General features: G+C 55.1%; 1 protein-coding gene across 9 annotated transcripts; it reads left to right on the top strand.

Moving 5' to 3' along the window:
• Window positions 1-453: 453 nt before the first annotated feature.
• On the top strand, window positions 454-15,632 carry ETV4 (ETS variant transcription factor 4). 9 transcript variants are annotated; one of them, XM_070483311.1, is made up of 14 exons: window positions 489-694; window positions 1,228-1,338; window positions 1,529-1,622; window positions 1,847-1,894; window positions 3,801-3,876; window positions 8,850-8,903; window positions 10,361-10,487; window positions 10,978-11,139; window positions 11,366-11,634; window positions 13,390-13,464; window positions 13,589-13,657; window positions 13,840-14,012; window positions 14,277-14,378; window positions 14,758-15,632. In XM_070483311.1, the coding sequence occupies exons 5-14, from the start codon at window positions 3,801-3,803 to the stop codon at window positions 14,980-14,982; spliced, it is 1,332 nt and encodes a 443-aa protein (XP_070339412.1). In that variant the 5' UTR covers window positions 489-694; window positions 1,228-1,338; window positions 1,529-1,622; window positions 1,847-1,894; the 3' UTR covers window positions 14,983-15,632. The 9 variants fall into 9 exon arrangements, with proteins under 9 accessions (XP_070339410.1, XP_044602127.2, XP_044602129.2 ...); XM_070483312.1 differs by having other exon boundaries at window positions 538-694; window positions 10,996-11,139; XM_070483309.1 differs by lacking the exon at window positions 3,801-3,876 and having other exon boundaries at window positions 454-575; window positions 10,996-11,139.
• The last annotated feature ends 349 nt before the right edge of the window (window positions 15,633-15,981 follow it).

The raw sequence follows: 15,981 nt of genomic DNA, 5'->3' as shown, positions 1-15,981 counted from the left end.
AACCACTTCGCCAGGTTATGGGAATGAAATGAGCACGTGGAAGCAGAGCGCTTCATAAATGCTAGTTATAATTGTTCCTCTGGGCACCCAAGTCCGCTCGCCTTCCCCCAGGGCGCACACACAGACATGTTCACACTGCCACGTACGAGCAGAAGCAGAGACGTGTGCAGACGCCAGCTGGAGGAGCTCGCCGAGCCTCAGACCCCGGGCCACCTCCAAGCCCCGCAGAGAAGCCGTCGGGTCCCCGGCTTCGCTCCTTTTCTCTCAGCTCTTATGAATGAACTCCGGCCGCGAGTTTATTTTTTTATGAATGGGAGCGCAGACCGTGAATGAAGCCGGGAGCCAGCCCCTGCGTTCTGATTGGCCCTCGTGGCTGGGAAACTCCGCCCCCCGGCTCAGCCGGGCGAGTCTCCGGATTGGCGGGCGTGCCGGCCCTGGGGTTTCATTCACAAAAGTCAATGAAACAAAGGGAAAGGGGTGGGAGGGAGAGAGAGCCGAGGCCGAGGCTAAGGAAATGCACCAATCAGCGGCTCCCCCGGGCTCACAACTGTCGGCGACGCCGGGAAAACAAGCCGGTGAGCGGGGAACCCGGGGCCGGGGCCGCCTCTCTCCACCCTAGCCCCGCGGTCCTCGGTGCGGCCCCGGAGTATGCTCGGGAGCCCCCGCGACTCCAGCACAGACGCCCCGGCCTCAGGTGAGGCTGCGGGAGGGGGAGGGAGGGAGAGTGTCCGTGATTCCCCTCACGCCCCCAACAAACACCACACTCTCACCGCCGCCTCCGCAGATTCCAGGGTGGGGGTGGGAGGCGCTGGGATTCAGGGTTGGAGGGGGCGCAGGAGTTGTGGGCGTGCGAATGGTGCGCGCCTCGCCTGCTCCTCCGCGCGCGAGCACGCGAGCGCGCTCGCGCATGCACACACACACACACACACACACACACACACACACACGTCTTATGTAACCGAGCCTGGTCATAGCAGGGCTGCAGAAAGCAGCCGAAACGGCAAGGCCGGTTCCCAGAAGCAGGTGGGACCGCCTTTGGCGGGAGGGGAGTGGCGGCGGCGCTCAGCTCCGCAGGCGGAAATCTCCCCATCGCCGAGTGAGTCGGAGAAGTTTTGCCGTCGGACCCATTGCCTCGGGACTGCCCTCTCCCTGCCGCCCTTACCCGCCCCCACCCCGCTGCCTTCCCAAGACAGTCTGCGAACGCAGCCCCACCCCCCCCACCCCCAGGTCTCTGCCCCCGCGCGGGGCCCGGGCCGTGCGGCCGGAGGGAGCGGCCGGATGGAGCGGAGGATGAAAGGCGGATACTTGGACCAGCAAGTGCCCTACACCTTCTGCAGCGTGAGCGGCGCGCCGGCCTCCACGCCCGCCCCCGCCCTCATCCCGCTCCTCCCCGCCCCACAGCCCCGTACCCGCGGCCCCAGAGGGGTCCAGAGCTGCCTGGCCCCTGAGTCACCCCGGGACCCCAGCCCCGCCCCCCGGACCTGGCGGCCTCAGGGTGACTCGGGGGCATTCTTCCCCTGCCCGGCAGAAATCGTCCGGAAATGGGAGCTTGCGCGAAGCGCTGATGGTCCCGCAGGGGAAGCTCATGGACCCAGGCTCCCTGCCACCCCCCGACTCTGAAGGTAAAGAGCCGGAGAGACAAACTGCGACCCTCCTCCCCACCACGCACAACCCGAGAGCCGATCCTGGAGCCCTCACCCTTTCCCAAAATGGCTTGCCCTCCAAGGGACTCCGATCATTCTCCGCGCCTAACCCCCAAGGCGGGGGTCACCGGGCTCACTAGGGCTCCCTCTCTCTCACCATCACCTCCACCTCACCTTCTCCAATTCCATTATTCACCCCTCAGATCTCTTCCAGGATCTAAGTCACTTCCAGGAGACGTGGCTCACTGAAGGTGAGTAGTTTTGTGACCGTTTCTCCTATCGGGATGGGGGTGCTCTCTGACCCGGTGTTACAACTTAGCCCACTTCCTCTCTCCCTGGCCTCTAGGAGCTCTCCAAGGCCCCCTCCCTAAGTCCTCTGCCTCTCGGCTCTCCCCAGCGCCCAGAGTGGACACTTACATTGATATTTATTTTCTCTGCCCTGAGCTAGGCTGGTGTGACTAGGCCTGGGGATGAATCAGACCATTGTGTGGGGTATTTGCTTATTTGAATGGAACTTGGCCCCAGGCCCGTTTTCCTGGTTGAAATTTTCACTTGCAAAGTTTGTTTGGCAGCGGTGTGGAGGTGTGTGTTGGGGTCTGGAGGGGGAGTTGAGGGACAGGAGGATGAGGAGAAGGAGCAGTTAATTTGTTACCTATCTTACAGAGTTGCCAAAACATTGGTTTTTACTCCCTTGGTTTCTCTTCTTTCCAACTCCCAGCACCAAACAATTTACTGTCTGAGCCAAAAGAACAATAAAAGTTTAAATAATTTCCTTTTGCAACACTTTGGCAAAGAGGGCCCAGGGCTTCCCCCCCAAGTAGCCTTGATTGTAGTTCTGACGGCAACTGGTCCTCCCTCCTTCTTTCCTCCTGAATTCCTCGGCCCCTGGCAAATTCCTCCTCCTGGGTGCTGGGAGGTTAGCTGCAAGCTGGCTGGGGTGGGGTGGGGTTAGTAGCTGGACCTTGGCTGGCTGGGGAGTGTGTTCTGGGCATCTCCTGGTGGGATTCATTGCCTGTTTTGGTGGGGCCTGAGGGTGTCGCTGGCGGGGCTGCAGGTAGGAGGCCAATGGTGTTTAGACAGTCTCTGAGAGGGAAGGGTTAACACCCCCATCTTACAGACCCTTTATTTATTTTAACACTCTGAAAACCAAGAAACCACAATATTAGGAACACCTTTCTGAGGGCTTTTTCTCTTCCTTAGGATCTCCCCATCCCTCCACCTGGGTATCTTTGGTGATTTTTTTAAGCTCAAACCCAGCTCCTCTGGAACCCTCTATAAAAGCTTGGGGTAGAAGGGAAACACCCCTGACTAGGTCCTTGGAGTGGAACTAGGTCCATCTTGACCACTGTGGTATCCCAAAAATATGTATGTTAACAGGACGACTATGTAGCATAGAGCAGGCACTTGAGACATTTTGTGGAATTCATGGCTGGACAGCTGCATGGGCGCTGGAGAAGTCTCGGGGTTCTGGGTATTTTGCACATCTTCCCCAACTCTGCAAGCCCTGCGTGCCCAGCTCTGAGTTACAAGCAGAGCTATGCCCAGTCTGCCCATCCTCCTCCTGAGGTTCCGGAGCTGGGCTGGAGCTGAAGAACGCAGAGGTGTCAGTTTCCAGGGTCTCTCAAAGACTTCCTTTCCCAACGCCTGATTTCCTTCTGGCTCTCGCCAAGCTCCTTGTCTGTCAGCTGAGGGTCCCTGCGCTCCCGACATCGGGCAGTTCGTGGGGCTGTGATCTAGGGGTAGGCTCAGAGGCTGGCGTTTTGGCAGCAGCTGGTCCATTTGTGCCTGGGTTTGGAATGGGAAGGGGAGGAAAACGTTCTCCTCTCTCAACCTTGGAAGCCCCACCCCTTGGCAGTGGGGGGCTAGAGATTGTATGTGTGTCTATCTGCATGTGTCGGTGTGACAGTGAGAGAGTGTGTGTGTGTGTGTGTGTATGTGTTTCATGCTGCTGCCCTGGGAGCCCCTGTACATTTAAATCCAGTGGGTGGGGAGGTGGGGGTGGGGATCGCAAGGCAGAGGGGGGTGCCTGGGATCTCCTTGGTTCCCTCTCCTTCCTTCTGAGGGAGCAGCTCAGGTTCCCGGCTGGCGATGGATGGCCAGGCCTGAGGGGGGGATGCTGAGGCCACTCGCTCCTTCTCACTCTCTCTGCGGAGACAGATGCAGCTGCCGGGGCCCTGTCCCCCTGCACCATCCCAGCACCACCCCAGCCTCCTCTCCTGCCTCTTCCCACCAGGTCAGTGACCCCTGCAGCCTAGGGGGAGCTTTGGGGTGGCAGGGAGGGACTAGCTCCTTTGGAAACTTGCCAGTGGTGGGGTGCGTCAGTCGGAATGGGGGTCGGAGCCCAACCTCCTCCCTCAGCTTGATTTCTTCCTAAAGCCCCAATTTGGAGAGAAGCAGCGGATCCTTGTAGTGTGGGTGGGGCTGTGAAGAATTCGGGGGATGCCCAAGTTGGATCCGGGCAGATGTGGTTGCCGTTGTGGGTTCAGAGTCCGGTGTCCTGGGCATCACTGGGGGTGAGTGTGAGTGGTGCTGTGTAAAGGCAACTTAGACATCTTTGGGGTTGGGGTTTTTCTAGACAGAGTTGGGGGGAATGAAGTGAGGCCGAGAGAGCATGTCTGATTTGGGGGTGCCCGGGATCCGTTGAGTTACTGAACAGAGGATCAGGCTACGGGAGGGAAACCCAGGTTCAGGCAGACAGAACCCATGCTGTGCCTGCTTTTGGTAAAAGATGTGCTGCTTCTGGGCGCGGGTTCTTTTCCCGGCTTGCTGGGAGCCCCCAGGAACGTTCGGGGACAATGACTTTGGTCTATTTGGTAGAAAGGAACATTGACTCTGCGCCATGTATGTCCTTTGTGTGAGGCTGGAGTCCATAACCTGGGGTCTGTGGATTGCTAGCAGCTCTAGATAGGTTGCAGGGGTCCCTGAGTCCTCTGATATCGTGTATAAAATTGTTGGGGGTGCACCATCCACAAAGGAATACAGATTTTTCTAGGAGGAGAATGATCCATAGCTTTTATGAGATTCTCAAAGGGGTGTGTCTGTGCTCCCCTTTTCATAAGAATCACTGCTCCCAAATCCCCATCCAAGGTTTCCAGTCCCCTTGCCCTTTGATTTTCCCCCATGATATTTATAAGTCCGAAAAGGGACCCCGTGTGTGAAGGGTGTGCATGGAGGCTGTGTTTCACTCGTGTGCTGCCGTGAAATTAAAAGCAATTAACGTGTGTGTGAATTCATGTGTATGCACACTGGTGCCTCAGCACATCTGTGGGAAGGGATGAGGTTAATTCCCTCCCCCAGTCTTTCTTAGCTACAATGCCTCCTTCTACATCTTTCTGTCTCCTCCCCTTCCAGAAGGCTCTTGGGGACGAATGTCCCCTCCATAGATAGAGAACTGGTTCCTTCCAGTACAGAGGCTGCCAGGGTGGGGGCTGGGTAAGGGTGAGCGCTGAGCCCAGTGGTGACACAATGGAGCAGAAGCTCCGGAGAATGCCTTCCCTCTCTCCCTATCTCCACTAGGACTTTTTAAGAGGCCCCTTACCCTGTGATTGGATCCTAGGAAGGGGACAAGGCGATGGGGCATATATGGTGTAGGTGGGCGGCTAACCTGAGGTGGGCCTAGCTGCTTGGCTATTTGAACCTCCCAGTTCTCCTGGAGCCCAGCTTGGAGGGCCCCCAAGTCCCTCCTCTTCTGCTGACTCCCCTGTTGGAGGGATGTTCCTTAAAATTCTCTCTCTCTAGGGATTATGCTGGTTTGGCACTTTTCCCATCCCCTCCTTAATCATCCGCCATGTCCCCAGGGAGATAAACTTCACCTTACTGCCAGGATAGATTTGGGGGCAGACCCTGGCACACTGGCTTGGCAGCCAAAACTCAGCCAAGTCAACAAACAAATAGAGTGGCGTACACTCAAGACCAAACATGGTAATTAGAAATTCTCCTGCTCTCCAGGAACACAAGGCTCAGTGTCAGTGTTCCTATTTCTATCCTTTTTGACAGTCTCTGAGCGACTGAGGCATTGTCCTGCCCTTTTGGGAGAAGCCAGTGTTCTGGGGAGGGGCCAAGCAGGACTCAGATTCACACCATAGCCCATTTTTGCTTTTGCTGATCTCTCTTGGCCCTAGGAACAGGATGGCACCACCTCTTTTGGGGTGTGATCTGTGTGCTGGGGGTGGCCACCCCTGGGACTGCTGGGGAGGAAGGGTTCTGGTCAAACCTTCAGGCCTGAGGCGGGAGGAAAGGCAAGAGGACCCCTAGGGCTCTCCAGCATTATGTGAACTGGCCTGTGATGCCAGCAGGAGATGCCCCCAGCCCATTACCTCAGTGGAAACTGGTGATTAATGAAGCCCCAGAGGGGGCCCAGCCTGCGTCAGCCTCCCCCGTGTTCTGCACCCCTCTACCCTCGGGACCTTCCGTGCCTAGGCAGCAGGGAGGGAAATGTTGTTCATCCTGTTCCCGCCACCCTCATCCTGCCACCTTTGGGGGTGTCACCTGTGGTGTGTGGCCAGAAACCACACCAGCATGAGCCTGGGGCTTGGCCCCTGGGCAGCTGAGCAGGTTTTGCTTCCTTCTCTTTATCCAGTGTTTCCCAAACCCGCCTATTCCTAAGCGCCACTAGAGGCACTGGTTAAAAATACAGACTCCTGGGCCCCACCCAAGGCCTATGGAATGGGACTCTCGGGGGAGGGGGCTGGGTACTTTTCACAATGCCCCAGAGGAATGGCTGCCTTTGTCCCTTGTGCTCCTGAAAAGATGTGTGCTGCCTGTGTGTGTGTTTGTTTTTGCCAAGGGATTTCAGGTCCTACTGATTTATTTGATCACTTTAGGATTGTTTTATGCTGACTTTTCATAAGTTCTTTAGCTGCTGGGGCTCCTGATTCTTAAAACCCTTCAGCCCAATCCTCTGTCAAGAATCATCTATCTGTAAACATCTATTTAAAAGCACTTGGCACCTCTGATATTTAAAGCAAGTTGAAAGCAATTGATCACAGTCAAAAGTGTCCCTTGTGAGGCGTGCCTTCTCCAGAGGCCCTGCCTCTGATGGTACCTGGCTCCAGGAGGGGGGCACTGGTGGGGGAGGTGGGGGAGCTGGTTGGTGAGGATCTCTTCAGTTCTTGCTCCCAGACCCACAATGCTGGCTCCCACCAGCCTGAGGACAGGGGTCTTTGTATGTTTATTCACATAGTCAACAAATAATGCATCAAGTGTCTGAGCCAGACCCTCTTCTGGGTACTGGGAGATCAGATGAACAAAACAGATAAAACCTCTGCCCTCAAGGAGCTCAACTTCCTGGTCCAGAAGATGGACAAAAACATGTAGACATAAATTCATAAGATAAGTTCAGGTAGCCACATGTGCTAGGGAAAAAATAAAACAGATGCCGTAGAGAGCCGGGAGGGACTGCTTTGTTTTGGGTGCTCAGAGGAGGCCTCCGAGGAGGTGACAAAGGGAGCTAAGACTTCAATGGCTGGAAAAAACAGGCAGGCAAGGATTGGGGGAAGAGGGATCAAGTCGATCGTGTTTGAGGATTCGAAAGGAGACCAGAGCTCTGGAAAATAAGGGGCAAGAAGAGGCAGGTCAGAGAGGTGAGCGTTTCCAGACCATGTGGGGCCTTGGAGGCCGAGGGGAAGAGTTTGGGGTTCATGCTGGAAGCAAGGGAGAGAAGCTATTCGATTTCTGTTGTACAAAGATCTCTCTGCCAGCTGTGTGGAGAACGACCGAGGGCAGGTGACCATGGAAGGAGGCAGTTCTGACAAGAGTCTGTGGCTGAAATCCAAGGCAGAAACTCTGGAGCCTCAGCCTGGGAGGGAAGCAGTAGAGATGGGTGTGCACCTGTATCGGCTAAGAGGAGCGGAGGTGTTCTCCAGCAGTCTCCTCGTATCCTTCCCGCTTACCAGCCCTCCTCCACTCTCTGGTCATTTCATCCATCAGTTTCCCCACTGTCCAATCTGACAGCAGTCTCCAGGGAAAAGAGACCCCTCTCCTGGGGTTCCTTCGCCTCACCTTAGAGCCATTCTCTTCCTGGACGATCAGGAAGTTCCTCTTGGTGTCTACCCTTGCCCTTCCTGCTGTGATCTCTTTATTCCCAAGAGAGGGGCAAAAGTGGGCAAAGGCTCTGGGGTCAGGGGAAGTACTCAGTCGTGTACTCACCTGAAGTTGGTATGGCCAGGATAAGAACTAGGAATCGAAGCCCGGATATCCAGGTTGAAGGTCACAGATGAGCTGATGTTCTATTTTAGTTTTGCTGCGTAATCCCCAAACCCCACTCCGCCCACACTGGCACCCTGGGAGTGCTCCTCAGACCTCCAAGCTTGGGAAGCCCTCCTCTCTCCTAGCTGCACATCAAAGGAATGAGGCATCTTGGCCTGCCACTGTCGCCAGCCTCCTCCTCTCCCATTGCCATACTCTTTTGCCATCCTCATTTAGCCTCTTTTTTTTTTTAAAGATTGGCACCTGAGATAACATCTGTTGCCAATCTTTTTTTTTCCTTCTCTCCCTTCTTCTTCTCTCCAAATCCCCCCAGTACGTAGTTGTATATTCTAGTTGTAGGTCCTTCTGGTTGTGGCATGTGGGATGCCGCCTCAGCATGGCTTGATGAGCGGTGCCACGTCTGCTCCCAGGAGCCAAACCAGCGAAACCCTGGGCCACTGAGGCAGAGCACGCAAACTTAACCACTCGGGCACAGGGCCGGCCCCTAGCCTCTCTTGAACTACCCTCTTAACTCCATTCCGTCTCCTTTCCCAGGCTCTAGATTTCTAGATTTCACCTGGGAGTTGTATAAAATGCAGATTCCTGGGCCCAGGCCAGATGCAGAATCTCCCCCTGTGATTCTGAGTCCACAGGATCTCACTCCTCGTAATGCCTGCCCATCCTGGATGACTGCTGTGGCTTTGAGGGTGTTTTGCAAACTCTGAGGGGCAGGGCTGTCTTCCCTTCAGGAAAATGGAGAGAATAAAGACAAAGCATCTAGGAACAGACTGGAATCTGCTCTGACAGGTTCTGGGAACTTGAGCCTTCCCTCCAGGGTCTTAATGGAGCCCAGAGATGGAGGGCACTAGGACCTGGGGTGGAGTTGCCTTCAGTCCTAGGAAGGCTGGTTTCCCCTCGGGCTGGTGCTAATCTGCAGGGCTGCAATACTGGTGTCTCCCAGGGGCTGCCACTGGGCTCCCACCCCAGACTTACCTCTGACCTCTCTCTCTCTCTCTGCAGCTCAGGTACCAGACAGTGATGAGCAGTTTGTTCCTGATTTCCATTCAGAAAACTGTGAGTAGAGGGCCCTGGGTAGAGGGAATGGGAAGTGGGGGAGGGTAGGAAATGAGTCATGGGGATGGAGAACCACCAAAGATCAACTTGTTCTCTCCTAAAGAAAAGAGTGAAGGGCAGGGCTCCCCGTTATCGGGTTTGGACTCAAAGACCAAGGCAGTAACTGGAAGATGAAGACCTTGGTTCAAACTGGGGCTTGCTCCGTCCTACCTGTGTGACCTTGGAGCAGACACTTCATCTCTCTGTTCCTCCATTTCCTTATTTCTGAAACGAGAGGCATGAAGCAGTTAGCAGAGTCCAGTTCTCCCATTCTAAATTACTTTCCTGCAACTGGGGGCAGTTTTGCCTCCCAGGAGACATGTGGCAATGTCTGTAGACATTTTTGTTTGTCACAACTGAGGGTGGGGTGCTACTCGCTTCTAGTGAGTAGAGGCCAGGGATGCTGCTAAACATCCTACAATGCTCAGGACAGCCCCGACAACAAAGAGTTATCTGGCCCAAATGTCAGTAGTGCTACTGTTGAGGAACTCTGCTTCAGTGTCAGAGACTTTGCTCTCAACAGTCTTCACCAATGAAATGAAACAGGACACAAACAATCGAAAACAGCCTATAACAGAACAGTTGATTGCAGGCATTTGACTCAACTACAGTCTGACAGAATCTCACACTCGCCCAACTTAGAACCAACTCTTTGCTGCTCAGCCTGGTGGCTGGAGTTTTGTGGACCCAGCAGGGGCCACAGGAAAGGCCAACGTTCTTTACAGATAATTAGGAGCATATGTATAATGTTAGTCAGCTGAAATGCAATTGGGCTAATGTACAGCCTTAACCAGAAAAAGAAAGATTCTTTATAGCCCCAAATAAGAAAATATTGCTCTCCCTTGGAATTTCCTAGGGCACTCAGGAAAACCACAGGCCCTAGCTTGGAGATTCTCTCTCCTACAAAGGTCTTTTTTGGGTTTGGGGTTGCATTAAATGTTGAACTTTAGACAGTTTCTTTGGTTAAAATTGGGCATTCATGGGACTGGCCCGGTGGCGCAACAGTTAAGTGCGCATGTTCTCCTTCCGCAGCCCGGGGTTCACTGGTTCAGATCCCGGGTGCGAACATGGCACCGCTTAGCAAGCCAGGCTGTGGTAGGCATCCCATATATAAAGTAGAGGAAATGGGCATGGAATATTAGCTCAGGGCCAGTCTTCCTCAGCAAAAAGAGGAGGATTGGCAGCAGTAACTCAGGGCTAATCTTCCCCCAAAAAAATGGACATTCACCTGACATAATGTAAATAGCCAAACTGCTCTTAAAAAGTGTCTGACTAAATTCTCTGAAAGCTGAGACCCAGAGAGGGGATGAGGCTGCACGGGTTACAGCTGGTCCTCCAAGAGCGGAAGGTGTCGGGACCTCTTCCTGCCACTTCTGTGACGCTCTCTGGCCTTGCTCTGCCTCCCCCTACCCCCGCAGTAGCTTTCCACAGCCCCACCACCAGGATCAAGAAGGAGCCCCAGAGTCCCCGCACAGACCCGGCCCTGTCCTGTAGCAGGAAGCCGCCACTCCCCTACCACCATGGCGAGCAGTGCCTTTATTCCAGGTGAGCCCCAGCCCGGTCCTGGCAAAGGGTAGGATGTCAGGAGGGTGTCAGGAGGAGGGAGGCACCATGAGCAGAGGTGGCAGTTGAGGTGCAAGTTAGACGACAGAGAGGATTTCCGAGCTGTAAGTGAGGGAAGGAGCGATACAGCTCAGGATTTCCTGTGAGTAGTCAGAATCAAAAACACAGCAGAGGGCTCAAAGGACGTGTGTAAGGCTGGGGCAGTCTGTTTCCACTGGAGAAGCCACTGTCTAACCCAGCCCAGTTGCTCTGGACTGGGGAGAGGTGTTCTCAAGATTACACCCAGCTTCAGGATTGATGAAAGGAGAAAAAGAGTTTGCTTGGGGCTGAGTCCAGCTTATGCATTCCTTTCCCGGCCCTCGACTCTTCCTTCTCCCCTAATCCCTGTGACCTCACTTCCCTGGGGATGAAGGGTTCAGAGATGCTCGCCCAGCTTCTCTGCCTCCTCACCCCTGTCTCCCCTCAACTCCAGTGCCTATGACCCCCCTAGACAAATCGCCATCAAGTCCCCCGCCCCCGGGGCCCCTGGACAGTCGCCCCTGCAGCCCTTTTCCCGGGCAGAACAACGGAGTTTCCTGAGATCCTCTGGCACCTCCCAGCCCCACCCTGGCCATGGGTACCTCGGGGAGCAGAGGTAAGGAGACCCACAGAACCTGTGGGCCCAGCGCCCACCGGTTTTTCCTCAATCCTGGAGTGTTCTCCATCTGCCCTTAAGAGAACTGGCGTGGGGGGAGGTAGGGAGGAAGGGATATTGACAGAGACCTCCATGCTAGAGCCCACTCTGCCAGCTTAGGGGGTGGCAGGCACAAAGCAGGGCTTAATTTAATAATTTCTTCTCTTCTCCATCCAACCACATGCAGCTCCGTCTTCCAGCAGCCCTTGGATATTTGCCACTCGTTCACATCTTCTCAGGGAGGGGGCCGGGAATCCCTCCCAGCCCCCTACCAACACCAGCTATCGGAGCCCTGTCCACCCTATCCCCCGCAGAGCTTCAAGCAGGAATACCTTGACCCGCTGTACGAACAGGCGGGCCAGCCGGCAGTGGGCCAGGGTGGGGTCAATGGTCACAGGTACCCAGGGGCGGGGGTGGTGATCAAACAGGAGCAGACGGACTTCGCCTACGACTCAGGTAAGAGATGCTCCCGGGAGTGGGTGGAGGAGTTTGGGTGGGATTGCCGGGTGGCATGGCATGTGACCAAACCCAGAATGTCTTCCCACAAGTTTTTTTACCTTCCCATCCGTTTACCAGTTCATATGTCCAAACCACTCGTTCACCTTTTTTTTCACAGATTCAAAACAAATGTCATTTTTCAATCGGTAAACTTATATTCAGAAAAAAAAGATAAGTTGGTTGTAGGTCCTTGCCCTCAGGTAGCTTGTGACTTAGTAGGAAAGTTAAGGCATTTCTATTTCTATTTAGCAAGTGTATGGGGTTTTAATTAACTACTGAGACCAAAGGACTGTGCCAGGAACATGAGGATGTGTCATTCATTCCTGTCTCCACAGAAAATCAAAAATACAGCAGGATTTGAATGAAGAGAAACATGAACTTGAAACTAGCCGGGCTCATAGTTCCCAATTGGAACACGGGGTTAATATGTGTTTCCACATCCTGTCAAGCCTCCAGGTTGAGGGATGGCGCACCATCCCAGCCAGACCTGGGTACCAGAAGTAGGGGCTTCTTTCAATTCTAGTTTCACCTGACTGTTGACAGCAATGAGATGCACTCAGCATATTTGTAAAGAGCTTTGGGTCAAAGCCTCAAGGTTTGAGGGAGGGCCATTCTCATTTAGGAAGTGCCCAGAAAACCTTGGCTTCTGTTACGTTGTTACCATCCCCAAACTTGAGTTTAACTGCAAACTTGCATGAGAAAAATAAATTCAGAGATTCGAGCTAGCTAGAGCTTTCGAATTTCCCTGTTCCTGGGACCCAGTCTTTCAGCGGCAGGGGGAGTGAATCACAAACCCCCAGACTGCCCGAGAGAGAACCAGAAGGGTGCGTCTCTCCTCAAACCCCAGGCAAAAGCCTCAGCCTGCCTGGCAGTGAGATGGAGGAAGGAGGAGGGAGACGCTCTTGCCGCTGACCTTCAAAGGATGTAGACCGGAGGGGATCCTGTTACATGCCCTTGAACTCCTGCCCCTCCCCCTTCAGCTTCCTCTGAATGGAGTCAGGAATTCCATTCACAAAATGGAGGCATGAATGAGCCCACCCTCCCCGCCTCCTCCCGGAGGTGTCGGGTTTCACCGTCTCCTCCTTCATCGGTGGGAGGGGCGGGGGTAGGGCGAGAAGGGGCTGGAACTTGAATGGGTGGCTTCACACGACCGCCTCCAGGTGGAGTGGGGAGGTTTCAATCCTATGGAATGGAATGTGCTTTACTGACAGACCTGAAAAAACCCGGCCCAGTGCTCACTGCCTCTTCCCCAGATAGAGACACACGCAGTCCCTCTCTCAGTCCCCTCACCAACCCCTCTCCTCCCTCTCCCCTCTCCCTCACGCACTGGGCTGGGAACCTGACCTGCTGACCGGACGTGCACCATTCCAAGGGAGTCTTAGGCATGGACACTGTACCCTTTCCCCGGAGGTTCATCCCCACCCCCCCTCCTCCCCCTAAACACACAGGAAACAGCTGCTCCCTGGAATCTTGTGCCTTGTGGAAAGCGTTGCCCAGTCCCAGCTGCTGCCATCCGTGCCCTGGAGCTGAGGAGTTCAGGCCTGGCACTCCCTCAGGGCAAACTTCCCCTGGGATTTGGTGGTGGGCAGGCAGCTGGAAAGAGAACCAGCAGGCAGGCTGGCAGGAAGACGATCTTGAACGTGTGTGGGACTGCTGCCTCCACCCAACCCCAGCCACCTGTAACATCACGCTTTCTTCTTTCTCCCCTGGCAGACGTCCCTGGGTGTGCGTCAATGTACCTTCACACAGAGGGTTTCTCTGGGCCCTCTCCAGGTGATGGGACCATGGGTAAGGCAGCCCCCTTCTCCCTGCGAAGCCCTCCAAGTTGGAGGAGGGAGTCCTGGCCAGGAGTCTCTCTGGGGTCTCATCAGTGAACCCCCAGATCTGAGTGACCCCCAACTTCTTCCTCAAGGTTATGGCTATGAGAAACCTCTGCGACCATTCCCAGATGATGTCTGCATCGTCCCTGAGAAGTTTGAAGGTTGGAGAAGTGACTGTTCATGAGAGGGTTGGGGTCTTACCCATGTCCTCTGACTATGCCCACTCAGGAATCACATTGTTTCATGAGACAGGGCCTGGAGAGACTCCTGGGGGAAAAGGAGGGGGTTGCTGGGGGGACTAAAAGGCACAAGACCTACACCTCCTGTTCCCTGTGTTCCCCAGGAGACATCAAGCAGGAAGGGGTTGGAGCATTCCGGGAGGGACCGCCCTACCAGCGCCGGGGTGCCTTGCAGCTGTGGCAGTTTCTGGTGGCCCTGCTGGATGACCCAACAAATGCCCACTTCATTGCCTGGACCGGCCGGGGGATGGAGTTCAAACTAATTGAGCCTGAGGAGGTGGGCCTCTCAGATGTCCCTACCTCTCCCTCTAACAGCTTTGGGGCCCAGAGACGAGAACTGGGGAACTGGTGGCACGTACCTTGACCATCATCATTACCTAACCTGAATTCTTGCCAAACCTGGGTCTGTGGGCTGGTGCTTAGTTGCAGGGCCAGCTTAGCATTTTCCACCAAGAATCTCAAGTGCTCTTTCTGACCTGCCCCCCATTTTCCCTCTGCTGAGCTAGCACTGCCATCCCAAAATTCTGTCTTCTGTTCCCAGGTTGCCAGGCTCTGGGGCATCCAGAAGAACCGGCCAGCCATGAACTACGACAAACTGAGCCGCTCACTCCGATACTATTATGAGAAAGGCATCATGCAGAAGGTCAGGGGCTAAGGGTCCGGGGCAAGAGGCAGGGCAGCGGCTGTGGGACGGTGATGGGGGCAGGGGTCAGGAAAGCATTTCTCATCACGTTTGTAGGAGCAGATAATGAATCTGAGTCAGAGGAGACTAGAAGCTATGGACAATCCCAAGATTTCCCTCTCCCAAAAAAGTGCTAAACAGTAACTGAGAAGCCCAAAGCATAAAGAGCTTGAGATTAGAGGTGAACAAGAACTGTGAAGGGAATCGGCTTCTTAGAGCAACCAGCAGGGGAGAGAAATGTGCCCCATGCACCTGCCTGGACTTGGAGAAGTCTGCATTCCCCATCGCTACACTGACCTGGAGGCAGAGCCAGGCTGACCTGGCCCCTCTCTTCCCACAGGTGGCTGGCGAGCGTTACGTGTACAAGTTCGTGTGCGAGCCTGAGGCCCTCTTCTCTCTGGCCTTCCCGGACAATCAGCGTCCAGCTCTCAAGGCTGAGTTTGACCGGCCAGTCAGTGAGGAGGACACAGTCCCTTTGTCCCACTTGGACGAGAGCCCCGCCTACCTCCCAGAGCTGGCTGGCCCTGCCCAGCCCTTTGGCCCCAAGGGTGGCTACTCTTACTAGCCCCCAGCAGCTGCTCCCCTGCCACCGGTGGGTGCTGTCCTGTGTACATATAGATGAATTTGGTGTTGGGGAAACTCTCACTCTGAAACCCATAGGTGTCTCTGGGGCAGCTCCCCACTGGCCCCTCAGTTGTCCTGGCACAGACTCTGAGCTGCTCACCAGAGCGCATGGGAAGAAAAGGTGGAGTCCCGGAGACTTGTGGGGGTTTCGCCTCCGGTCTCCTCTTAGGTCCTACTTACAAGCCCAAGCTCCACTCCCTCTCCCCCATCACAGAGAACAAGTTTGTTCTGTTCTGGGGGACAGAGAAGGAGCTTCCCCACTTTATCCTGGCGGGGAGGGGTGCATTGAGCTCCCCAGATCTCCCACTACAGGGAGACAGAAGCCTGGATCCTGCACTCCGCTCCAAGCTGTGGCCCTGGAGGGTCCTGCTTGTCAGTTCTTGGTGCTCTGTGTTCCCAGAGGCAGGGGAAGCCTGGAGGAGGGAACCTGGGCTGGGGTGGGGGTTGCTGGGTGGAGGCGGGGAGGGCTGGGCTCCTGCTCCAAGGGCCCCTCGTCTCTCCTCTGTAGTTTCCTAGGCCCAGGCCTGGCATTTCCCCTCCGCCTCCACGTCTGCCAGACCCTAATAAAGGCCCCTGCTTCTCCTGTTAGTGCTCCCGTGTACTCTTTGCCGCCATGAGAGAAGGACCTGGGGTTGGAAAGAGCTTGGCCTTGGGGCAGATGACTGGAGTTTTGGGGCCTGACTCTGACACTTAACTTCCCCTATGGGTTTGGGAAAAGACAGTTCACCTCTGACTTTTCCCCTGAAAAATGGGCTCAACAATGCCTGCTCTCTCCCAGTCCCGGGATTATTTTGTGACGATCACCAAATAATGGATGAAAGGTACTTTGTAATGTGGCCTGCTGCCCCTTGGCCACCTGCAGCATGGCTCCTGCAGACATCTCCCTGCTTGGGGGCGCAGGTAAGGCTCTGAGCTTCGAGGGCCTCCTGGGGCTTCCTCA

The sequence above is a fragment of the Equus asinus genome, chromosome 13 (assembly GCF_041296235.1).
Source record: "Equus asinus isolate D_3611 breed Donkey chromosome 13, EquAss-T2T_v2, whole genome shotgun sequence".
Taxonomy (NCBI): domain Eukaryota; kingdom Metazoa; phylum Chordata; class Mammalia; order Perissodactyla; family Equidae; genus Equus; species Equus asinus.
The sequence above is the reverse complement of the archived record's forward strand: the minus strand, read 5'-3'. Positions and strand labels throughout refer to the sequence as shown.